At 36.0% G+C, this 27,712-nt stretch overlaps 1 protein-coding gene across 5 annotated transcripts in view; it reads right to left on the reverse strand.

Annotated features, from left to right (window-relative positions):
* Positions 1-1,513: 1,513 nt before the first annotated feature.
* Positions 1,514-27,712, reverse strand: part of LOC131060137 (uncharacterized) — a 62,227-nt gene continuing 36,028 nt past the window's right edge. For all 5 annotated transcript variants that reach the window (XM_057993251.2, XM_057993284.2, XM_057993258.2 and 2 more), the window contains exons 2-4: positions 24,040-25,031; positions 3,341-3,392; positions 1,514-3,236 (exon numbers count right to left, since the gene is read on the reverse strand). In XM_057993251.2, coding sequence (XP_057849234.2) covers positions 1,989-3,236; positions 3,341-3,392; positions 24,040-25,031 — 2,292 coding nt within the window. In that variant the 3' untranslated portion in view covers positions 1,514-1,988. The remainder of the gene's footprint in view (positions 3,237-3,340; positions 3,393-24,039; positions 25,032-27,712) is intronic.

Consider the following 27,712-nt stretch of genomic DNA (forward strand, 5'->3'; position numbering starts at 1 on the left):
AGTTTTAGTGCTCAACAATTGATCTGTGTGTTCAATATAAGTTGTATTTTATATAATATGTTGTTTTTATAACAACAAATATTTTTGTGTTCAACTATTGGTCCTTTGGTGTTGGATATAAAAGTTAGAGATAACAAATATTTATGATTACAATCAAATATTTGGTCCATTTAAGTTGCATGTAAGTTATATTTTACATTAAAAAAATGATATTATACTAATTACAAGTTATTTTTCTATTCAACTGTTAGGGATTTTTAGATAAAGTTTTAGTCAAATATTTAAAAAGTCATTTTTCGACACTTTGCACTAGATGTGTTATTTTGGTGAGTTGCATGATGAGTCGCACCTTCAAACCTTAGTTGTGGATAGTTAAGTGTCAATTTTACATTTCTAAAGAAACAGAGGTCTTATGATATTCAATGTGAAAACTACATGTTGACAAAGTTAGCCCTCATGACTATTGGTCCATCTCCCCTAACGAAGAGGTTGCAAGAACTGAACTTTAAAATCTGAGAAAATTAAAAAATACAAGACCAAAATCAGACCACCAAATTGAACTATAACTAATAGTTAAATGATTTTGAGTCGGCAGTTGTCCTCAACATATTTTAAAATTTAACAGAGTAAACATAAGAGGAAAATACTCTTGATCATATTGCTTTTTGTCAAACTCTCTGAAGTCAAAAACTGTGATTGGATTCATAATATTGCTTCCTCAAGAGCTAGCACCTGATTTATCCTTCACAAAATTTTGACATCATACACTTAATGAAACCAAACATTTGTGGAATATCAAAAATAACTAGATTATTCTTTTTGATGAAATATAGATTTAGGTTGAGTTTTCAACAAAACCTGTTAAACTGGTTGAATTTCTTCTTGTAGAATAATTTGCTCTATGAATAACCTGATCTTTAACCAATTTAGCTTTGACCAAAGTAATATGCCATTCAAGCTTACATTCCCTGGGTGAGATTTGGTCATAGAGCGAACATTCAATACAAGCAGATTATGTTAGTTATCTTTTCTGTATGTGGAAAAGTAGACATGCATGTATCTTAGTAGATTGTTGAATATTATCCTTGTCATGCCATCATTCTAGGCTAATACAAATGCCTATAAATCACTCAAATCGAACAAAAGTGGAAAAACAGCTAATTCCTTATCCAGATTGCAAATAGATCATGGCTGACAATCAGCTTATATGAATGTCCAACTGAATATTCTGGGGCAAAAGATTTTCAAAATACTGCTTTAAATGAATGGAAAACATAGATCTCAGTGACTGAACTCAGGCACAATAATCATCTTATATATTGAAAACATATATAACAGACAACTAATTCAGCCAGGAAACAAATGGTTAAACATGGTGCTTCATGTTGAATCCTACAATCAAAAAGTTGTGAAACACTGAGAAGTTAGTGGTAACATAATTGCATACTGTCAAGACTAATATGTACAAAATAAATGGGATGGACACTTAGTTTCACATTTTGTATCTAGCATCGAAAATCAATGAAATGAAATTGAATTATTATCGATGCCATCAGATGACCGAGAGTGGTCACAGGACAGAAATGTTCAAGTACAAAATAGGCTTAATGGGGTCCCTAATGCATATTGAATACAAATAGATACTATAAAGGTGATGCAAAAATATAAAAGGAGGGCAAAACTAGGTCAAGAGCTACCTAATTTCACACCGAAATCAAAATGGTTACTTACAAGCATCAGAAATTAATGCTGAGACCACTAAAGGTTTTTCCTATCACTCAGGTGAATCCCATCAAATTTACACCGGTGTCAATAATAGTGGCCATAAAAGCAGCTTCTAACATTTCCCTAGAAGCAGCACAGAAACATGTTTTATCTTTTAACTAGGTCCTATTAGAGAGGACTTTACTGTACAGAAGTAACTACAAAAATCTTGAGCAAAATGCTTTGAAACCATACCAAACCATATATGCCATGGTGGCTTTGTGCTATTGCTGTCTCTCACGCTGAAGGGAGAGGAGAATATCAGCAGTTGATTCTGATGCTGCCATAGCTGTCCGTGGAACAGCTTTGATTACTTGCACTCGTTCCTCCTTTGATGAAAACAGGGCTTTGTCTTTTACTGTTTTAGACGACCACAAAAAGGATGATGACAAAGGAAAAAGAGATAAGGCCTGATTTTCAAGATCCACAACATCTGGTACACCTGCATCATCTTCATTCAATTCCTTTGTGTTGGGACTTTCACATTCGTGAGCATCTTCTGAAAGTATCCATTTCAAAGAATCAACCCTCTTCTCCTGCATGTCTGTGTTGTTCAATTTTTGTTCAGATAATGATAAAGAGGGATGGAATGTACCATTCGTCTTTTTTGAATGCAACCCAGGCTGCCCTGTCTGGACAAGTGGTAGGTTATCTTGTCCAACTGAAACCTGTGATATGGAATCTTGTGATTGATATGCATTACTAGATTTGTCAATTGAAATGTTTGTTACCTGTTTTGATTGCTTCAATACAGATTCAGATCTAAAAGACCCTGCTGACATCTCCTCCGATCCATTCCCCACAATTCTTGCCGGCTTGAAAAAAGGATGGCATGCCTTACCCGCTGGTCTGAAAGGCTCAAATGGAACTGGTGGAGTTGGAGAGCTGTAGCGTAATCCATCCTGGGAGGGATATTTGGGGAAATGTCCCAAACCTATTGTTTGATGCTCTGCTGAACACTGGCACTGATGTTGACATCTATGCATATTTCGGGAGCCAATAGAATTTCCCTCCAAAGAACATGGTATGCCCATCACTGCATTTGGAACTCCCATCTGGTTCAACGGATACTGGTGATAATAACCATAGCACCCAGGACTGGCAGGCATTGCAGAGTGATGTTGTGGGTAAGCAGGATACCCCCATGCACTTGCGGACCCAGGAGAAAAGGTCCCTACTGGAAATGTAGCAGCATGTGATTGATCCCTTGTATCATTAGCTATAGGTTGAACACTTTCCCTAGGTGATTGATGAGATGACAAGCTATAATGTGTGAGCATTTCTTTATTACAAGGTTTAGCTTTAGCTGTTACAATTTCACAATCATGATCAACAAGATCTTCAAATGATTTTGTGCATTTCTCAGGATCAATGGTGGGTACACACTGTTCCTCTGATATACTGATAGGGAAGCTCTTATATATATTTTCTTCAATCAGCAAATTTGACGGCATAGCTATCAGCTTTTGGACCTGAACAGCACATTTTAAAAGTTAGAGCTTGTCTTCACAATCTACAAAGTTATAAACAGAGCACACATCATTCCACAAATAAGACATTTAAAAAATGTCCAGACCTTTACAAGTCGATGAAGTTCAAATACTTGAGTTGAAAAGATCTTCTGTTGTCTGAAAAAGGCAGAGATAAACAAAATTAAGATGATCAGTAATAAGCAATTGAAAGACGCCCAAAGTTTGCACTATACAAATTGTCCCACAGTCATTTATGTTGAGCATATGAAAATGTTTGAATTGTTTCTAGCAAAGATGGTTTTCCTCATGCCACTCTGGTAAGCTCTTCTCACAAATACAGGAGGGGAAAAGGTACTGGCAAACAGTATGACAGAAGCTCAGAACATGTTCAGTTAACATGAAGACCACAAGTTGAGATTTTTCCAACAATTAAAACAAATTGAAAAATCAAATATGGACTTTCACGGAGAAAAAATACTGATTTTACATTCCATCTGCATGAAGTTTGCAATCGAAGATAGAATGAACTCCATCTCTACAAATCAGGATAACATATGCAAATCAAACCAGGCAAATGTTACGAGTCTTGTCAAGCTCTTTCCTTTAATCTTTTAGTTACCAAGTCTTCATTTTCACCAATATGATATGGGTCCGGTCCAGCCAAATTTGACATAAAGAAAAAAAGGCTGAGTGGACATATCAAAAATCTGACTAGCTCTAGGACTCCTGCAACAAACTTCTCAAGCCAATGGCTAGGATCATTGATGTACTGCATTTTCAATTTAATATATATAGCAAGGCTTCTTTTCCATTGATCAAATATTCAAAAATCTTCAATCATCACTGTCAAAATGATTTGCAGCAATTACGTACACAAAATTAGCATCCTCTACAAAATACCTTGGACATGCCAGTCAGAGTAGACAACTTTGATGTTCTTATACATCGAACCTACAAAGAAAGCAGCAAAGCACTAATGCAAGAACACACACGTATATATTCAACAACGGAGGCTCAAAACATTAAACTGAATAAAAGAAAAGGCTTGCATGTTATAACACTTGCCTCAAGGACGTGAAGTAGAGACATTACATTCAGAGATAATAAACAAGGTGCCAGGATTTGGAACTTTTGAATGAAGCCCGCAGATATTGAAGCTGTTGACAGACATCTGGCAACATCTACATAGGAGATTAAAACGTCGTCACTAAATTTGAGTACAGAACGTATATGGTAGGTGACAGAAATGATAGGGACATTTTGGAAGTTGAGCAATCATTTAATCAATTTCCTGTAAAGGTAAGAGCAACAGTTCATTGTTTGTCACCTACTTGGATCCAGATTGGCTCTAGATTCCTGCCACTAATAGATCTCTTCTTTTGTTTTTTGGAACTCGGTGAGATTCTCCAGTAGTTTTTACTCTTGTTTCTGTAAATGCTCGTCATACTCTACACCTCCTGTTTGAGTCTCAAGCAGTACCACAATTTTGTCTTTTTTATCAACTTTTGAAGGATGATACCAAAAGCAGTTTCCCCATCTCTCAGTTTGCTTTTATTATCAATTTTTAAAACTTTCCACCAAATGGAAATGAGTTAACGGATTTCTTACAATAGCTACATATTCTAAAACTTGAATTTACTTTCCTTCATTTGGAGAGTATTGCTAATTTATGTTTGTGTTTTCCCAATCATCTGAGATGGTTCAGTCATAACATCAAGAAGTTGTTTAATTTCTCAACTATGAATGATCTTCCTCTTCTCCTATCACACCAGATTGTCCTTGAGAAAATTTTGAGTTGAGTAGTCCGTCATTCTTTATAGTGTATACTCTACATATGGTTACTAAACATTGACAAGTGTCAGATCTGTTCACATGCTCCGCTTTAATCATCATCATATCGTATCATTTTGAAGTCTGCCCCAATAATGATAAGTTTGCCTTTCTATGTTTCTTGACAACTTGTAGTTTCTGCAACAATGTGATTTTTGTCTATGTTGAATTCAAAGAAGAATGCCCATTCTAATCGCCACTATTAAATCTTATTTGATCCCCAAATCATTTCATATAAAATCACACCTTAACAGTCTTCTGGAATGTTTATATTCAGAATTTGGGCTGTTTTGCAAACAAACCATTTTTACTTGCTTTGCATTGATATAATTCTGATTTTTGGAGAATCAACTGTCTTGTTCTCTATTTTGGCCCTAAGATATCTCCATTTATTTTCTGATCCTATGACCCTTACACACCAGCAAGCCATCTTCGTAATTAATTTTAGTCTTTGTAGTTAGTATTTTTCAAACAATTAATGCCATGTCAAAATCCCACCCATGGCCCCAATAGTCTGCATGATCAACTAAAACTTATCGGCTCTCAAGTGCAGCCATTGGATCCAGAGCAGATGCTGTAGGCATTTTTATTATCATTTTTCATAGAATGAGTAAGGGATGAAAAACTTACATTATTTGTAGATTTCAACTTATTTCTATAGCTTTCTTCCCACCACCCCAGCTTTTCCAGTGGCTTCAAGAGGAAATACAATAGTTAGAATTTCATTTTTTGTGGGATTTGAATCATGTGTTTTTAGTCAATCCCAAGATGACCTTCATGAGTAATCGTAAAACTAACGACATCTCATCGCATATATTCCTTGGTACTTTGCATTTTCTCAGTTTTTTATGAGATTGATCAGACTCAGTTCTTTCTATTGCTTTGTAAATAATTCATCCCCAACAATGTGCAGAAGGAAATTAAGGTGAGACAACAAATAGTAATCAATTGAAATTGAGGAATATATCATTCAAAACTATGAAGCAGACAACACCCTTCAATTTCATTCAATTTTAAGCACATCAAGAGAGTGGCTGTAGGAAGTGCTTTGGATCATGACCTTGGATTTCTCTCTTCTGTGATTCCTGCATCCCTTTTTTGAGAGTTGTTCTTGTTCATATTGATCAATTTTTCTCCCTCTGAATAAACAATTTCTGAAGGATTCTATTATTTATTAGTTTCAGGTGGAACACTAATACACATGGAAAAAATAGCCAGAGAAGTTAAAAATTGTGAAATCAGACAATTTACAGTTCCCTCGATTTTTAAAGTATTCCAAAATTGTCAGAAACAGTAAACCACAGTTTTCTCATCTTGTAATTGATTTGGACAATCTGTGTAACATCGGCTTTAGCAAAGGCTTCTTCAATTTGTGACATGTTCCCAAGTGTCCAGGTTGGCTTCCATGTTGAAATTGTAATTAATGTCATCAATTTCCATTCCAATAATTCCTTGACCCTCCAATGGGTTGTAATTCAAACTACCTCACAATGGCCACGAGGTTTTTGCAAGAAAATAAGCTCTCCATCTTTTGCTTCCAAACATAAAATTTTAAGGCCATTCAACTTGACGACAGGTATTAGGGTACCCACGATCAGAACAAAGGAGCTATTAAGAAACTGAAATATAACTAGCCACAAAAAAAAACATTACATGGTAAAGCTCCAATGAATAATTTATCCAATAAACATCGACAGAAAACGCAAACACGCCCTCACAAATTTCAGCCTAAACCAAAAAATATTATTTCTTTATCACCTACACCAGATCGCCCAAAAAATCCTCCACATAATTAAAATTTGGCAGAGGCGAGATCTATTGTCTGGTCAAATGGAGAATATTGATTTTGGTCTAGTCCCCATGGTGGCCTGAAACGGCAGTACATAAGTTGAACTTAAACTCAGTGCAAAAGGGCATGTGGTTTACACAAGAACTTCCTTTTGACAGTGTTTCATGCCAAAAGGACAGAATGAATTATTGATGAAGATCAAGTAGGGTTAATTTACTACAAGATCAATTTAGTCAGCTTCATCTAATGTTTCAAGTTTCCAAAATGGAAGGACGTAGCAACAAGTTTTAGGGATACAAAATTTTGATACGAAGTGAAAGTACAATGATCCTATCTAATCTAGCTCACTATTTGATGTGAATGCCATGGCATACTCTTCATCATAAAACTACTAGACTAAATTTACTCTATAAATGGAACACTTACTAGCCCTTCATGTGTAGCTTGATCCTCATCAATCTACACCAGCTCCTCTAGCTCTACATCCCATCATGTTGTTCGACTCTCTTTGTACTCAATCATCATACAATCCATGGGACACAAAGCACCATGTAGAGCCACAAGCTTCTCCATTCTCCTAAGGACCTAAAGCTTAGCATATTCCTCTGATTAGAGTGGATGAAATTGTGCGTAGATCAATTTCTCTCAACAAAAAAGAAACTGCAAACCTGTGATAAGAGTCAATAGCTAGTGCATCTAACAGTGATGGAGGCCCATACAAGCTTTACAAATACCACCAACTCAATAGGTTCTCTTGCACCAAAGTCTCCCTACCTATCTTTGTCAAACTCAATTGCCCCGAGTTTGGCAACTTTGGCCCAACCATGTTGGAACAATGCAACATCCTCTACAATGTCTTCTTAGTGATCTTCATGAAGCCTCTCGTCGTCTCCACGTCATCTATGCAATGATCTCTACAAGGCATCTACACATAACACTTCAAGTTCAAAGCATAGGCAGCCATGAGCAAAGGAGTGTTGAGTCTCTCCTACCTTGACTGAATGATAGGTTAAATGTGCTCATTCTAGAAGTACAAGGTGGGTCTCTCTATCATATAATCACCTTCATTTTGGCCAAGCATTCTATCAATGCAAATATATATCTCCATAAGGTTGAAGACATGAAAACTAGGGATATAATAAAGGTGATATATTTGGCATCTAACGAAAAATATTCACTCTTCACAAATCCCTTCACCATTAGCCACCACTTATCTTTGACTCAACCCATTGATTCCAGTCCTATGTCATGATCATTGGTTGCAAGGACTTTTGCAAATCAATCATCCTCTCCAAGAGACTGAAGTATGATTCATATCTAGTTTTGACAAGTTTCATTTATTTTTCTTGGATAAACAAAAATGTGCATGCAACTTATGGTGATTGTAGATAACTATCTACACATCTCTCACATTGGCAAATTGTTTGATCCACCCAATTTCACCAATGTTCTTCATTGCAATATTGATGGTACCCACACAAGGGGTCCATTAAATATGATAATAGGAAGATTCAACCAACTTCTTAGCTACCCTACATACATATGATGTACATAAATGACTTGCACAACATTGTTAGGGCCAATCTCCTCAATGGCACCTCCAAGTGTATAAAATTGAACTCTACATCCTTGTATTTTCCCATCCAATCAATTATCGAAGGTAAATGAGGATCCTTTCTACATGTGACTGTGATATTGATAATGTTGCACCAATGTGAGACCTATGTGGCCCTCATTTCCTTCATAAGTAAATTTATATTGGAATAGTTGTTATCCAAGATTGTAGTCCTCAATTTTGTCTCCCTTAATGCCACATATGAAGCCTACCCATGCAACCTTGGATATGGCTTCCTTAAAACAATGAGGGCAAGCAACATGGAATGGAATAGCATTGACAGAAAAACATTTGTCAATGGCATCATCTACCTCATCTTTGACCTATAGATTCAGCATATCTACCACCAAATTTGGAGTTGAACCCATGGCCTCACTTCCTCTTAGGATAAGAAAATACGAATGTATGCTTGTCGAGTAGTAGTAGTAGTAGTCTTAGAAAGAGGGGTGTGTGTGTTGATGTCAATGTTAAAAAAGGTGTGGAGATCCCACCATTAACTGATTTCACTATCTCTACTCTCTATTAAACTAAGAAACAACCACATGCCACAAGCCCTTTACTAGTGATGTGTGGGAGTTGTGCATTCACTCTTGTAATGCTGCCATATTATTCACAACCACGGAAATGGATTGCCAATTTTGAAGGAATCTAATAGTGTTTCAAATTGTCATAAAGGGGTTTTCTTATTGAATGGACCCTTGGCAAAATTTTCCAACATCTTAGAAGCGCAAGAGAAATTCACAGCACTCCCAATTGAACTACTTTGAATGTTCCCCCTTTACTCTCCCACACCTATATCACCAGTTTCTATATTCCCCAAATCCTCCTTTATGTCATTTAAATTTAAAGTAAATCATACTAACACTACAAATATAAAGTTCAATTAAAATTTTACTACTTAATGCATGAAATGAGGACTCTAGCCACAAGCATTATCCTTTCATTTAATCTACTCTACATCGCACAACTTGTTTGAGTTGTCTAAGGCTCTTAAGACATTATTTGATTACCCAATGCAATTTAAAATTGACTAGTTTTACAAACAAGGATTTTACAACTTTAGATTCCACTAGGAGCATAAGTGGATAATACACAAACGTTTTAATCCTTTCTTGACTTATCTACTACTCCCATTTGATTAAACTGTTGCAACTGAAATTTAAAAACAATCAATAGTCATACAAAGACAAGTATTTTTCTCATTTCAAATTGCACAAGATTGGAACCAAGGATATACAAAAGTTGCAATAACATATAGCAGGATAATCTATTATATTTAGTAATTATTTTTGTAAATTTTATTTTTTAAATTTGATAAAATGGTTGTGGGATTTTCCTTCTATTATTTTACTTAAAGTTGCACAAGGCACAAAAGTAGAGGATACAAAGAAGGTCAATCTCATTTGGCATTATATTAGTAAATGTATTTAGCATTTATGTAAATAAAATGGTAAAACAGCTATAAGATTTTCTTCTATTTTTTGTATTTCAAGTTGCAAGAGACACAAAAGTAGAGGATTCACAGAAGTTCAATCTCATTTAGCATTATTTTATTTAATATTCATGGAAATAAAGAACAGCTATTTCTCTGTAACTTTGAAATAGAAAGGTTCAATATGGGAATCTGAGAAACAGCCATTTGGTTTTAAAATTGAAGTAGAAACTTTAAAATGGAATTGGGCAATTGGAAGATTTGATCAAGATCCTAGGTGGTTTTGAAGAACAAGGCAATCTTGAGAAAGACAGCTTTAAAGATTATGCTAAGGAAAACAAGAGATTAGTAAACCAACAAACAATCAAGATATGCAAGTGAAAAAACTCAAGAAAATATGCATGCTATTTCTATTCATGATCATAAATGAAGATTATTGTGACCAAAAAGGGGTAACACATCAAACTAGTTTGCCAGCAACTATTCAATTATTTGTCCATTGATTTTGACAATCCTAACAGTTGGCATTTTGTAAACCATTCATGTTGTAAACCATTGATTTTGACAATCCTAACAGTTGGCATTTTGTTCTATGGTTAGAGTAGTTCACATGTAAAAATCTAGTAATGTTGTGAACTGTACACAAGGTTAAGTGAAATCATGAACGACAACGGCATGCATTGCATGCAAGGCACATGTTCTAAGGAAGACAGTAGAAAAGTTTCAAAGACTACCAAGGTGTATACAATTTTCCAAAGGTTTGTGTGGCCATGCTCTAATAATTTGCCCTTGCTTAAGAAGCAATTGCCTCCATCATGTCTTCAATGAATTGTGGAAACTAAACACTGAGCTGCTAAAGATCGTACTACTTTACTTGATCTACAACAACCCTAACTTAGCCCCTCTAAACAAATGACGTGAACTCGAGCAACCAAATGTTGTAGCAGTAGCCACTCTAAAGTCTAAACAAATGATGTCAACTCTAGCAACTACACATTGTGGCAATGTGATGATCTCATCTTACACAATTGTGCGCAAGTGCTCAAGATCCAAGTCTAAAGGGTGTTAACATGATGCTTGCTCAAGAAGAGGAAAATATGGTTTAAGAAGTTTCAACGTTGGATGCAAACCCAAAAAGTGTGAGAGACCGAGAACAAATATGTTCTCACCAAATGAGCATAGGATGGTGTATGGGCCATAGCACAAAGGCTTTATATTCCAATGTGGACCCTTGAAGCATTCCTTCGGGAGATGCAACCAGACTTTGTCATCAATCTTGAAAGTGAAAGGTATGTTGTGTGTGTCATGGCACTCTTTCTATTTCTACTACTAGCACAAGAGAATCTATTGAACTTGTTGGTGAGCACCTTCAATGTGCTGCAGAAATTTATGTGCTTTAATTGCTTCTTGTTTGTGTGTGAATCCCTATGCAATGGTACACAGTAGGCTATATTGAGGGGTGTTGTAAACTAAAACCCACGACATGTCTATAAAGGACTATGTCTTATAGAACTATGCAAAGCTCTATTGTCAACATATTGGATGTATACAAATTGCCATCGCAATTGCCCAAATGCATGCATTTGTAGGATGATTATGCAAGTCATCACCTTCCTTTGACCATCTATCTGTGGATGAAAGGTTATGGACTGATCCAATTGTGCAGTGAACATTTCCCACAAGGATTGCTAAAACGTGCTGACAAATCTTGGGTTACAATCAAACACAATGGATGTAGGTAGGCTAAAATTTATTCATACATATGATATAAAAAGAGGTGAAAATTTTTGTGCGTTGTGATGCCTTTCTTACAAGCAACCATGATGGCCATATTTTGAAAACCAATCCACTACAACAAATATCAAATCATTCTCATAAGGAGTTTGCTCATGAAACCTATTCTACTAGATTCCCAGGGCCTATGTGGTATTACAAGATGTGTGTAAAGTTGAGCTTCCTCATCATGGGCTTCCCAATGTGACGTGTAATCCAAGACTTGAAATGGCACTCGATATCCACATGCATGTGAGGCTAATAAAAATGTAGTGTTGTCAGTGTGTTGGTATCACCAAAGTGTCTAGTTGTCTTACCATAGTGCACCTCCTAGATGAGTCATTCGTGAGTTGTGCATTCTATAACACAAATATGTCCGAACTTAAAAAGAAGCATGTCACTCAAATGAAATTCACCAAACAGTTTGTGCAAGCATGGCATAGGTTTGTTTCAAGTTTCAGTCTATTGAGTAAAGGTTCTCTCAGTCAGCAAAATTGTGGCCACACAAGTCCAATGCCATGAGTGCATGAACTAGAGTTCAATTGAGAAAATCCAGCGTATTATTATCTATCCTCTTCTTATGCTTGATCACCAGATGGAATTGATGCAAGTTTGCCATCCACTTCATGTGGCACACATTCTCCAACTTGCTTTGTGTGCAAAAAAATTCAAGTAGCTTATGATCAAAATGAATGATTGTCTCCATACCCAAATTGTAATGTCACCACTACTTAACAGCTTGGACACTGGTATACAATTATTTCTCATAGGTGGAGCAGCACTAAATCGTGTTGTTCAAATATTTCAAATAGTAGGTGTAGAGGGTGGTGCAAACAAGATCCACTAGTCTAATTATGTAAACTAGGAATCAAACACATCTACCACCTCAATACATTAAGGAGATTTAATTTCAATAGGCCCTACCTCAGACCTATTGAAAAGGAGTTGGACTCTATTGAGAATCTCCTTTAAGTTGAATTGAATTGATTTGATTTGAAAATGATGTGAACTAGGGCTAATGATCCAAAATTGACAATAATCAACATAAACAGAAAGTTTCAAATCAAATATGCAGACTCTGAGTACAAATCTGGATATGGGAGTCAAAGAGTTATTTAAAATTTGAGGTCGAAAGTGTCTAAGTATGGGGCTAGGCAACCTACTACTCAAGGTGTCAAATTCGGATATCACAAATAGTTTCAGGATCAGAATGTCCCTCAAAATATCCTCCTGAGATTTTCTCGAAAATGTGTCAGACATTGTTCGCCGATTGCCACTGTCCAAGGTTTTCTAGTTCTTCAAAATTTGGTTCAATTTGTCTCAGTCTATAATATCTAGATTTGTATTTCTTCTCTTATGAATTTGTCACCTACAAACACAAGAGAGGGAAAATGATGTTGAGTTAATAGGGGTTTGCCTAAGTCGAACCCCAAGCTTGGAATTAACCCTTTAATGAAAATAGATGAAAGGAAAGCTCTGAAGTAAATTGCTAGATCCACAATATTATACCTCAAGCTTGCTATCGATGATGATGATGATGATGATGCAATGCTATGCTCTTTGATAAGACCCACAAATGTTGACGCAATAACACGACATGACAAAGCATAAAAGGTTCAATCATAAAAAGCCACTTGCATGAAGATTGTTGCTCCATAATGCTCAGATCTAAAGAAACTCGCTCATAATACTTGCTCTAGGAAGTGCTTGAGTGATAATGGATACTTGATGGATCAAAATGAATTAAGAAAGATGCTCTTATATAGAGTTCCCAAGGTATTTCATAAATTAGGCCGACCTCCAACAATCATATTAAAATATCGGGATCGGGAATCAACTTGTGAGAACCAATACACTGACATATTTAAAAATGGGCCCTAGTCTACCTAGAAAGGGATGAAACAAAGGTGGAGCTATTGTACACAGCTCGAGGACAAAGACCCAGATCACCATATCATCATATGGCATCAATTTTGCAGTGCAGAGACAAAAATAGGCTTGGAAAGGAACTAGGAGGAGACACACTAAGGCAAGAGCACAAGAGCACAAAAAGGAGTGTGAAATTGTAAGCAGTTACAATTTACAACACTATAGTAGGCAATCAAATGCCCAAGCCAAGTGAGTATTGCACTGAATGCATGGTCAAATGCATCAGTTTGAATCTCAAATGGGTGCACAATGTCAAGCATTTCCAAGACAAACACTACTCAAAGACACTACTTGAGCTCTTCAAAAGTGTGTTGTTGTGTAAGGGTCCAAGCAAATGTTGCCTTAGCATGAATGATTTGATAGAGAGACCAAGCGATGTTAAGAATCCAAGGACAAACTGGCAACAAAAGTTGGCAAATTCGAGAAAGCTAAGCAATTTAGTGAGATTGCATGGAATCATCCAAATTTGAATCACCTTGATTTTCTCTAAATCCACATGGGTAGTATTTTAAAATCAATGAAGTCGCTCAAATACTAAATTTGCATTGTGTTGATGGTATACTTGCTAAAGTTGGATTGCAACTTCTATTGGCACAAAGTTTCCCAAACATGTGTTATATGTTCCACATGCTCGTCCCAAGTCTTGTTAAAGATAATGAGACTGCCATTGTAATGTTACCATTTTGAAATAGGATTTACTAATAAATAATAATTGATATAAAGTAATAGAAATTAATATAATATAGTTGAAATTATAGTTTTAAGACTCGCCGGACTCGCCACGGACTGGCGACTCCATGGGCAGGCCAAGTCGACTTGCCAAGGACTCGCAAGCCGAGCCCTGGCGCGTCTTAACAAAAGACTCACGAGTTTTTTACACAAACTCGCAAGTTTTTTACACAAACTCGCAAGTTTTTTTACAGAGACTTGCGTCGCCCAGCATGCACACCCAGCCATGTTTTAAAATGGTTTTTTTTCATTTTTCACTCATTTGGCATTCTTACTTGCTGAAAACAAGTTTGTAGGGTTTGAAGAACGAGAGAAAACATGTCAAAAAATTATATAATTTTTTTTTTTCAAGTCAGTCTCATTCTCTTCATCAGAATATATACATGAAATATAACATTTAAGTATTTCTTATACTTTAAGTTATATTTCATGTATATATTGGCAGGATGCTTGAGAGTGGTTTCAGATCTCTAGGAGTTATAATGCAAATTCTAGGTTTTAGAAGATCTTTTAAATTTTCAGACTCAATCAAATTTCAGTAATCAATAGGCTCCTATTAGCATTCTCTTACTCACTCTATCTGCCCCAAATTTTAGACCTACCTATCTCCCTATAACTCTTCCTCTATCCCCTCTCTCTACCAATCTCTCCTCTCTCCCCCAACATCTAGACCTATCTCTCTACCCCTCTCTCTCTCACCCTCAGATCCTAGCAAGTGATGCTACCCTCAACCTATTTTTGGCGAGCTGCAAAAGCCACATCAAACTCCTAGAACTAGTCCCTCTAGTTCTATCTCTCCCTTGGTTTTCACTAGAGCTAGTAAGAGGAAGATGTAGTCTTCTCTTTAGTTTGTTCATTGTTGTTTTTCACATTTGGACATATCATTATATGTAGTTTTGTTAACATTTATAAACTTATGCCGCTATTATACATTTTAAAGTTTGAAACTAAGAGTATGAATGATGAAATTTCAAATATCAAGTGTTTGGAGATCATATGACTATTATGACATGTGTAATGTTTCATTTATGGCTCTTATGCTCTCTAAATGGATTAATTTCTTTTTGTTTTTTTGTAAAACTACGGTTTTTTTTGGTTTTTTTTTTGCCGAGTCCTTTCACGAGTCTATGGCGAGTCCCAAGTCTGAGTCCAAATTTTGGGCTACCGAGTCCATGGCGAGTCCGAATATTAAAACTTTGGTTGAAATGTAATTAAGATAATGAATGGTCAAAAGGCATGGAACGAAAAGTTGTGACTCTCTCAAACATGAGATATAAAAGAGAGAAGAGATCGTTTGAAAAGAGATAAGGAAATGGAGGAGAAAAGAAAGAAGGAAGCATGTGAATCAAGGAAGAGTCAATGGAAGAAGGAAGGAATGGGAAGTAAATAAGGAAGTAACTCTTCCAAAGGAGGGCAGAAATTATGAAAGGTTGTGACCCTTTCGAAGGGTGGTGATTGTGAAAGGTTGTGACCCTTTCGAGGGTGGTGATTGTGAAAGGTTGTGACTTTTTCAAAGGGCAGGCATGTTGAAGGGATGTGACTTCTCCCTCATAATGGAAGATACAAAGGAAAGAAGGTCTCATTTGAGGAGGTGAGGAAGAGAGAACAATTGGGAAAGAACATATTATTTTAAAAGCTAGCAATGAAGGCTGGTGACCCAATTCTAATGAAGGCTGGTGACCCAAGTCTTATGAAAGGTGGTGACCCTTTTATCAATGAAGTATAAAAGAGATCATTCCAATTATTCAATCATCACTTATCAATCATCCAGAAAACCAAGCACTTAATAATTAATAAGGCACTGAATATACAGCAGACAACTTAACTGAGACAGTTCAGTATGAGTTTCCTACGTGTGTATAATAAGCACCGTGACTGTATATTAATATTTCTGCATATTTATTACCACTAATGTACTGTCTTATGATTGATTATACATACCCAAATAGATGTCAGTCTGATTTAATAACATTCTGCAGTTAATATTGTGATACTGTATTTCTCCATATTCTCTGAGTGCTTCCAGCCATGGTAGAAAGGGTATAGGCCTGCATGAGGGGTACGGTGATGGGGCACTCCTCTACGGTACGCCACCTCTCTGAGGGAACTAGATGGTTCCATGAGGCCAAGGGGGTACGGAGGGTACTGCCCTTGGGCCCAGAGTAGATGGCATTCCAGGGCACCCTGTAGCAGCCTCATTCCCCTACCATGGTGCAAGGAGACCAATCATATAGAGAGGGAAAAGTTTGGCCAGATGAGGGGATAACAGAAAAGTGAACACCTCACTGGGTAGACCACCTCATATGGATGGCATGGGCCACATGAGGCCAAGAGGGATGGTATATCCACTCTTGGGCCTAGGGTAGAGGGTCCAAGACACCCCATCAAAGTCACATTCTCCCAAGTTTTCTAATGGTTGAGTCCTCCAGAGATATTTAATATTCTCTGACTGAACTAATAATGCAGATATGAATTTATTGATTAGGATAATCTGATTGTTGTTGTAAATCTGATTTAATTTACTGATTGTAATACCTGATTATTATCTGATTCTTGGAATCATTGTTGTAAGTGGCTTCTAATCTGTTTGCAAGGGTTAAATCAGGAGAAAGGTATTCTCTAACCTACTTCTCTATTTGGAAATTGAGAATTAGGGCAAACTTAGGGCTTTCCCAATTAAGGGACATTACAAATGGTATCAGAGCATGATCCTGCCAGCATCCAAGGAAAAGCTAAAACGATGAAATACATTCTATTCAAAAGCAATCTGAAGGTCTAAGAAAGGGATCTATAAACTTAGTCCAAAAATCAAATCAAGTAGACCAACATCGCATTTTCTATATATGTATGCCTTTTATTACTCGTGTGTGCTGAGCATGCTTACTCCATGTATATTTAATATGTGTGCTTTTTTTCATGAATGCCTTGTGTTTGCTTCATGTCTGATATGTTTTTAGCATGTATGCCTTGTGTCTTATGTGCATTTATATGTTGCTTCATGACTGATGTATGTGCACTCCATGAGTGTCTTTCTCATATATGCTTCGTACCTTATGTGTATCTATGTATTGCTTCGCGCCTTACATGTGTGCTTCATGCCTCCGTGTATTTATGTGTATTACTTCATGTCTTACATGTTTTACGTGTATACTTCATGCTTTACGCCTTGCGTGTATTCCTATGTATGATTTATGCCTTATGTGTATTCATGTGTATACCTCATACTTTACATATTTGCTTCATACCAAATGTGTTTCAGCATGTTTACTCCACGTGTGTTTTATATGCGTACCCTTCTCATGTATGCTTGGCATCTTGTATATATGCTTCATATCTTACGTGCATTTATGTGTTTGTCTCGTGTCTGTCATTGTGTCTGTGCCTTCCTAATATATGCCTTATGTCTCGAATATAATTCACATCATGTTTAATGTGGTTTCAACAAGTTTGTTCCATGTGTGTTTGCAAAGCAATTTCATATTGCGAATAATCTTGACCACTCCATCATCATTGCTTGAGGACAAGCAATATTGGGCAGGGCGAACAGTAATGTCCCCATTTTGAAATAGGATTTAATAAATAATAATAATTGACATAAAATAATAAAAATATAACATAATATAATTGAAATGTAATTAAGATAATGAATGGCCAAAAGGCATGGAATGAAGAGGTGTGATTCTCCCACACACGAGATATAAGAGAGAAGAGATCATTTGAAAAGGGATAAGGAGATGGAGGAGAAAAGAAAGAAGGGAGCGTGGGAATCAAGGAAGGGTCAATGGAAGAAGGAAGGAATGGAAAGTAAATAAGGAAGTGGTTCTTCCAAAGGAGGGCAGAAATTATGAAAGGTTGTGACCCTTTTGAAGGGCGGTGATTGTGAAAGGTTGTGACCCTTTCAAAGGTTGGGGACTCTTTCGAAGGTCAGGCATGTTGAAGCGATGTGACTTCTCCCTCATAATGGAGGATATAAAGGGAAGAAGTTCTCGCTTGAGGACGTGAGGAAGAGAGAACAATTGGGAAAGAATATATTATTTTAAAAGGTAGCAATGAAGGTTGGTGACCCTATTCGAATGAAGAGTGGTGACCCTTTTACCAATGAAGTATAAAAGAGATCATTCCAATTATTAAATGATCACTTATCAATCATCCAGAAAACCAAGCACTTAATAATTGATAAGGCACTGAATATACAGCAGACGAATTAACCGAGACAGTTCAGTATGAGTTTCCTATGTGTATATAATAAGCACCGTGACTGTATATTAATATTTCTGCATATTTATTACCATTAATGTACTGTGTTATGATTGATTATACATACCCAAATAGATGTCAGTCTGATTTAATAACATTCTGCAGTTAATCTTGTGATACTGTATTTCTCCATATTCTCTGAGTGCTTCCAGCCATGGTAGAAAGGGTATAGGCCTGCAAGAGGGGTACGGTGATGGGGCACTCCTCTATAGTAGCCACCTCTATGAGGGAACTAGGTGGTTCCGTGAGGCCAACGGGTTACGGAGAGTACTGCCCTTGAGCCCAGAGGAGATGGCATTCCAGGGCACCCTGTTGCAGCCTCATTCCCCTACCATGGTGCAAGGAGACCAATCATAGAGAGAGAGGGAAAAGGTTGGCCAGATGAGGAGATAACGGAAAAGTGGACACCTCACTGAGTAGACCACCTCATATGGATGGCATGGGCCACATGAGGCCAAGAGAGATGGTATATCCGCTCTTGGGCCTAGGGTAGAGGGTCCAAGACACCCCATCGAAGTCACATTCTCCCAAGTTCTCCAATGGTTGAGTCTTCCAGAGATATTTAATATTCTATGACTGAACTAATAATTCTGCTATGAATTTAATGATTAGGATAATCTGATTATTGTTGTAAATCTGATTTAAATTACTGAGTATAATACTCTGATTATTATCCGATTCTTGGAATCATTGTTGTAAGTGGCTTCTAATCTGTTTGCTGGGGTTAAATCAGGAGAAAGGCATTCTCTAACCCAATTGTCTGTTTGGAAATTGAGAATTAGGGCAAACTTAGGGCTTTCCCAAGGGACATTACAACCATCCAAGTAGAAAATGAAGAAAGAGTTGGTGTAAGGTCAAAGGGGTTAATTCATTAAGTTGATGAATGTTGACAATGCATTGGTCAAGCTAAACGGCATAAAAAGTCTATCCGTTCAATCCCTCATCGGTATTGAATGTTGTCGTCCAAACATCTTTGGAATAAATTAGAAGCTAGCAACATCCTAGCTTGAGATCAATCTTCATGAAGAATTGTGCACAATTTTGTCGATCCAAATGGTCATCAATGCATGGAAAAGGATATCAATTCTTCCCAATAGTGAAAAGGATAGCCAATGAAGAGGTGCCATGTAGCATTTTTATTTGGAGCAAGGATTATCAAATTGCCACATTGGGAAGAGTCAGGTCTAATCTTGCCCTAATCAATCAACTCTTGAATTTGGCATTGAACTTCATCTTTCTCCAAAACAAATATGCAATATAGAGGGCTATTGGAAAGAAGGGATTCTAGGACCAAATTATTGTACGTTGCATTGCAATATGTGTAAGATCTTAGCCCTCTTCAAAGACATCCTTGTACTGCTAGAGTACCTTGTCAAGTTGTTGCAATAATGTTAGTACAACCTTGCATGCTACCAATCTATGCTTGCTTTCTTGCAAAGTGTCTCAAGGCAAACCATGGGCAAAATGATCTTATGGCATTTTATGGTAGTCGATACCAAAGCTACTTTGGTCTTTGGTGAAGACTCGTTAAGTTAGAATTATCAATCACTAACATGAAGAATCCATCATTGTGGATTTACCTAATAAACATCATCTCTATCATACACACATGGCCTCCCAAGTAGTTTGTTGGTAACTTCAAAACACACAATGTCAAAGTGACTATCTTACGTGAGTTTAACTGCAAAATTGAAAGTACATTAGCATTTTATCTAAATATCCTCACCTTGTTGCAACCATCCTAGAGAATATGATCTTGGGTGTGCTTTACTGGAGAGATCAAAGCACTTGACTACATCTTGCACTATGTTTTTGGCTTCCATTGTTGATGATGACATGAACTTCTCATATTTTGACCTAGCACTGCATATGGAAGAGACACATTCCTCTAAAGCGTTAGTTGTCATAGTACTTGTGCTAAGACATTGTGCCTCTTGATCAATATCATTGAGCTAAATGGGATCTAATGCAGTTTGCCTAATTAGAGATTGTTACATTTAACATTTAGCATCACTATGGGAACTCATACAATAGTGATGGCACCATTTATGACCTTGTTTCTTCTTTCACTTGTCCTTGTTTGGAGAACACGATGTTGCGGATTTATAATTTTGCATGGTCCGTTTAAATTTTTGTTGTTACTAGGTAGATTTTTCTTATGTGTGGAAAGCTTGGAAGTTGTTTCTTGCATGGACTTTCTACACAAAGAAAACTCAACTTGAGCTTCACCTATTGTATGTTGGGTTAGTATCAGTCCTACAAAGCACTAACAAATGAATCCCGTGTGAAATAAGAATTTGATCATGATCCCTCTTATGGTATGCGTTAGGCATAAGCCACCAGTGGGACACAATAATTGACATCTTCAATGCCACAAAAGAAATCTTCTTTGCATCTATGAAATGACAAATAGAGAAATGCACTTCCAATTGCCATGCCAAATTTTCAACATTATGTTGTCAATTTTACCTTCAAATGTTAGAATGTCCAAGTTGACTTGGACCTTGGACCTTGGACCTTGGACCTTGAAAGGATTTTGAAGTTGTATGGGAACAAGTTGTTTGGTGTTATAACATTGGCCCAAGTTGACACTTGAGTACACAAAGTTGTCCAAAGAGCTCCTTTATACTTACAAGGCATCGTTGATCATTAATCTTATGTTGTCGTGGACACATTTGTACATTTGTCCAATGAAGCAAAGACTAGTATAGGTTCATGCGTGGTGGTACCATGTGTTGTACGCAAGGAATGCTATAATGTCCCCTTCTTCAACCTAGGCATTTGGAGAAGACCATTTAGCCTATTTTATTTTGTAGGCTAATTCGAGTAATTGGAAAGAGAATAATTTAATTAATTAAATTAAGTTGACTTAAATTAAAGTTGCAGGCGACTTGTATTTAAATAATTTTTATAAAGCGACTTAAGTCCAAAAAAACAAAATAATATTAAGTCGCTTTATGTGGGCCTAAAGGATTATGATTTTAATAATAGGATTCACAATTGCATTTAAACGGATAAACAAAGATATTGTTGCCGGTTGCTGGTTCCAAGAAGTTTAGGTATACATCTATTTAGATTCGCCAACAAATAATAAACTTGTAAGTGTTGTGTGTAAAATTGAAAAATAAAACCAAATATTGTAGTGTTGTGTATGTCTATGGAAGAGCATTATAAAAAATCACATTTTATATATTACATTGGGATTTCAACTCAGCCGTACCATTTTATAGCCCCCAATGGAGCCGTACACATCATAAACAGTGAGTTGATGCATGGGGTAAGGCATTTAAGCCCTCTTAACATCCAATGCAGCATATAGGAGGGTCATCAAAGTCAACACACCATATAAAGGAGGGATTGCAGCACATCTTAAGCACATGTCATAAAGTCTTAAAGTCTTCACAATCTCTATCATAGCCTTTTATAGGCTCTACAAAGCCAGCAAGGCCTCAAAAAGTGGGTATTGAAGCCTTTATCAAGCTGTTGTACCAGTATATATGGAGCCGTACTGTCTAAATGGAAGCCATACAAGTCATAATGAGGTATAAAGAAGTGACTTAGTTGCTGTTTGGTCTATCAACAGCACTTTATCAAGGTCGGATATATCATTTTACATCAGCATATATATATATATATATATATATATATATATATATATATATATATATATATATATATACAAATATTATCTAGTGCATATTCAGCAATTCAGTAAAAGAAAATTTGACAGATGTATATACAAATTGTAAAAATAAATTTATGTGGTGGCTGTTTATTATATTATGTCAAAACAAAATTGAATGCAAACTGTTTGACAAAATTCCTGCACAATAACATTGTGAAAACTGCAAGTTTCAGTAAAAAATTCTGGGAAGACTTTGAGAGACTGTCAAGGCACATAAAATATTCCCAGAGCTTGCATAGTTGCTCTAATTGACATTCTTCTCCCTCCTCTCTTGGTGATAGAAAAAGATCATGGACTGGATTAGAGTTTTTTTTAAATTTATTTTCCTTTTTTACTTGTAGGGGTTTTTTTTTTTTAAACATCAAGGGACATCTTCCATCCACAAGACATTCAAGGAACATCTAGATGTCCCGCTCATAGGGAAACATCTCTGAGGATGTGCCTACATCTGCATGGACATCATAAGGAATAGGCCCCAATGAGGGCACTTTTTTTCCTCATCCCACCACCTCTAGATCATCCCCGTTCCAAGGGACAAGATAAAAACCCTTATAGCATGTTTGCTTGAAGCCTTCACTTTCCTGCTTAAAAGAGAAAGTTCTCTTCAAACAAGAATACTCCAAGTTCATGAGCCATGAACTCATGGATGAATAGCAAGCAAAATAATCAAATCCAGGAGATCATTTCGATACCGTAGCACAATAAAGTGCAACTGTTCAAAGCAAAAAAGATAACAGCATACACACTAATAGGGTACCACCGGACCAGAAATAGATGGATAACAACGGCATCTAAAATCAAACAATCCTCAACAGTATATGCTATAACACATGAATCTACAATCACCCACAATGAGAGAAAGTGCTCTCTATATTCATACACATATAAGGTATGCACAACTACAAGTGGAAGATTCCTTTAAGTGGGCACAAGTACAGGTGGAAGCATGCATTAGCATGTATAAATAGAAGAATAGAAAGACATGGAAGAGTACTCAAATGTACAAAACGACAGACACGATAGAAAGGCATATATATGCTAGTCACGAGTGTTGCCTAAAAATATTATCAAAATCAATTACATACTCCTACTCATCAAATATTACATATCCAAAAAGATTTATGAAAACAGCTCAAAAGCACAGAGCTTAGCACATCTAAAAGTCCCACACTGCATAGAGTCCAGAATTAGTTTTCTTTCTTCATTTATCTGTCCTTGTCCACATCTTACCTGATGCTGTTCTGATTGTACAGATGTCATTATTAAAAATTGCCTTCATATAAAATATACTCCACTTAATTTTCTAGGATACATACATCGTACCATTTTACAGAAGTTTTCCTTATATGTTAAATGCATAGTAAGTCATTCCTTGTGCCATGCAATCATATATAATACAAATTTACTCAATTATTGATGATAAACATCAGGGCAAGCAAGAGCTACCACAAAAATAATACTTGCATAAACAAGCGTAAAAAGACAGGGTTGTAGTGTAAGCTTATATATAGATACACACGCCACAATCAAATAAGCTTACAAGGTGATTAACCATTGATAGAGGATCTGGCAAAAAAAAGGCCTGAAATGAAACAATACAAGACAAGATATGTATTATATCCACAAACAGTAATCTATACAACTCACAAGTGGTTATGTAAGCCCAAATAAGCATTTTTAGTTAAATGGAAGACTTGATGATCCATCATTGCCAAGCAAATTATAAGCTTTAAATTGTAAGTACAATTATTAAATGCAAAATACCTTAGAATTGCTTTCCGGACTCTCCAGAATTCTTTCTGCCCAATTGCTGAAATGACACTCTTGGGAGTTATCTCAAAGGCATGGAGTGAATCTACCATTGAAGAATCAGAATTCTGATCAGATGAGTCACCCTGATCGCTTAAGATTTCATTTTGATTGCTTTGACCTTCTTTATGACAGCCATCTATGTCTTCGTCTGAATCTCTAGAGAGAACTTCTACTAAATACTGGGATTCTGCACGAGCTGAACTAGCTTTCAAATGTTCTCTAGCTCTGTGACTTTGTTGTACATAGGCTTGGGATTCTCTTATGGAAGAGCAGGTATTGATCCCTTTTGAATTTGCATTATTATCTGACATGATACTCTTTTTATTTTGAACATTATCCTCATACTCTACTCTAGATCCAGCTCCTTCATTTGGATGCTTATCCAAATTCAGTACATCATCAGCACAATATGAATCACCAAAAGGGGACTGACTACTGTCCTTGCACAACTCAGGTTCTCTATCTCTAGGTTCTGTTTCATCATCTTGTATCACAGAACTTAAACCTTGGTGAACTGGATACTTCAACCTACTGTCTACTTGCAGTGGAAGCGTTCTCAAATTTTCAGAAATGCTTCGGACAATAGGATTGCTAGTCTTTTGTCCTTTTTTTAGCAGATGTGAACCACCTTGCATCATGCCATCTTTTACATCACTATTTTTCAATTTTCGAGATGCTTGCAATGTCAAATCTTCATCATGATTCATATGTGATGAAAAAGGGTTTTGATTACATTGAACATTATGATCCCTTGGACTACTGTGAGATGACTGTTGTGTGCTTCTAAGCTGATCACATTTTGTTGACTTATCAGACTCTGTTGCAGCACTATTGCTGCAAGACATCACATTCTGTCCCAAAAACTGACCTGGAAAATTTACAGTCGGATATACATGCGGAGAAACATAATATGGAGCATACATAAACCTCCCATCACATGAAGCCTGCACCAAATACATTTATCAGAATAAAATATACCATTTAAGATCTAGTTCTACCAACTGGTTGTAATAAGAATTTCTCATGACAATAAGAGATGAACACAAGTTATGAATGTTGATACAGGTGACTATAAACATACATACGTACATCATAAAATGAGCTAAATTTGATCACATGCAGCAAGATAATACACTTAAGAGATCAAACTGAGCAAAGAAGCACGAAATCTAATCGTTTACAAAGGAAAAAGAAAACCAAGGAAAATACATGCATCCACATAAAACAACTCTCCAAAAATTCAAAATATTTAGGCATTTCATTTGTGGTTAAAAAATCTAGCTTCAAATGAACATGAAATGTGATTACATTTGATTCGACTACTAGACCAAAACATAATTCACTGTAATTGTTCTTAAACAACTTTCTCAATTTTGTTATTCTTATCTCTGTCACAAGGAAAATTTACAGTCGGATATACATGCGGAGAAACATAATATGGAGCATACATAAACCTCCCAATACATTTATCAGAATAAAATATACCATTTAAGATCTAGTTCTACCAACTAAGGTTGTAATAAGAATTTCTCATGACAATAAGAGATGAACACAAGTTATAAATGTTGATACAGGTGACTATAAACATACATACGTACATCATAAAATGAACTAAATTTGATCACATGCAGCAAGATAATGCACTTAAGAGATCAAACTGAGCAAAGAAGCACGAAATCTAATTGTTTACAAAGGGAAAAGAAAACCAACGAAAATACATGCATCCACATAAAACAACTCTCCAAAAATTCAAAATATTTAGGCATTTCATTTGTGGTTAAAAAATCTAGCTTCAAATGAACATGAAATGTGATTATATTTGATTCAACTACTAGAGCAAAACATAATTCACTGTAATTGTTCTTGAACAACTTTCTCAAGTTCGTTCTTGTGATCGACAACAATAAAATTCGGATGAAGTTCAACAAGAGAAAAATTCAAAAAAAAATGTGAAAATATGATTTAAAAAAATATATAAATTGTAAATCCATAAACATAAAACAATATTATGTTGAATCTAAATACATTATGCCATTCATCGAAGAGTGTGATGGTTAAATCGTGGCTTTGTTGTTGCCACCAAGGTTCAAACCCTCGTTAGGCCATTGTGATCGTGGACATTGTACCCTTGCTGATCCATTCCACTCACAGGTTTGAACTTTCGCATTAATGATGTTGGCATTCATGCAAAGTGACCTTGTGTTCCAAACCCTTGTTAAGCTAGTGTTCTTGTGGGCTTTGTACCCCTATTGGGCTACTATGCTCGCAGGTGCAGATTGTTTGCATTAATGTTGTGCGTTCATGCTGAGGATGAGTTCTCCCATTTGTGGCCTCGCTTGGCTCAGGCCAGGGTAAAAGCTCTCAAAGTACTGAAAAAATATTGAATACAATATAATAAATTTAAAAACATTGCAATATAAATATGTTTAAAATTTTAATTTTAATAATTAAAAATATGTCAAATTTTATATATCATATATATTAGCAATTTTAGATCTAAATTAAATTTTTTAAATAATAAATTTTAATAACAAAAAATTTAAAACAATCCAAGTCAAACATCAAATCACCCTACAAAATGTAATAGAATATTAATTATCTGATCACTACAATATTAACATGTTAAATGAAACTCGAGATACCTAAAAAATGACTTAAAAATGTAAAGATAAAATAATGGAGAGATATATTTTAGATAAAAAAAGTAAAGTATCTTTATTTTATTTTGAATGTAATATCTCTGCTTTTAGGGAGACGTTTTAGGTCACACAGCTTTGCAATAAAGATCGGTTGGCTCTATCTCTCTTCGCTCCAATTTGGAAGTAAATGGTGTATTCAATATTCTACATCACCGATTCTTCAGTTTGGAAGTGTTGATCAACATGAGTCATGATGCATTAGCAGATTGAATGGGTTGAAGATGTTTGGGTGAGAGATATGCTACACATTCAGCAACCAGACCTCCTTTGCTTGATTTATTGCTTTTGGCTAGCCTTTGAAATACAACCGATCTTCACTCATTGAACAAGAATGACAGCATTAAGAAGGTTTTCTATTCTATGCCACCAATTTAGCTCAACTACCCATATTCGTGATGTGACGTTTTGTGATGCAGGAGGCTCATGACAAGAGCTTCCAAACTTTTTCAATTTGATGATGAAGGCTTTCTAGAAGGGCCAGCTAAGGACTTGATTGAAGTAACCAAAAGGGGAGCTGTGAACTAAGCAAATGCACTTTTAAAATATATTTTTATATAAACTCTATTTTTTTTCATATGAATTTTATAGTGAATTAAAATGATTTTTATTTTAATTTCCTTCCAATTTGCCAGATTTCAATTTTTTTGTTTCAAGTTTGGCGAACCCTGTGACATAGATTCTTATATTGTATTTTATGTGTATTGTCAAGATTCCATGATAGTATGATACTAGTGTGATCTGATTATTCTATACTTGTAGGCATGCACTCTTTATTATTTCCTACACACATCTCTAACTTGACGCATACTGCAGTTCTTAATTGTTTTATAATCATAAGCACATCTCTAAATAAACTCTGTTCTAATCAAAATGGGTGCACTGTATATGACTTGTGATGTCCAGCTGCCATCGTACAGTCCTGCTTT

This window comes from Cryptomeria japonica, chromosome 1, assembly GCF_030272615.1.
Source record: "Cryptomeria japonica chromosome 1, Sugi_1.0, whole genome shotgun sequence".
Lineage (NCBI taxonomy): Eukaryota > Viridiplantae > Streptophyta > Pinopsida > Cupressales > Cupressaceae > Cryptomeria > Cryptomeria japonica.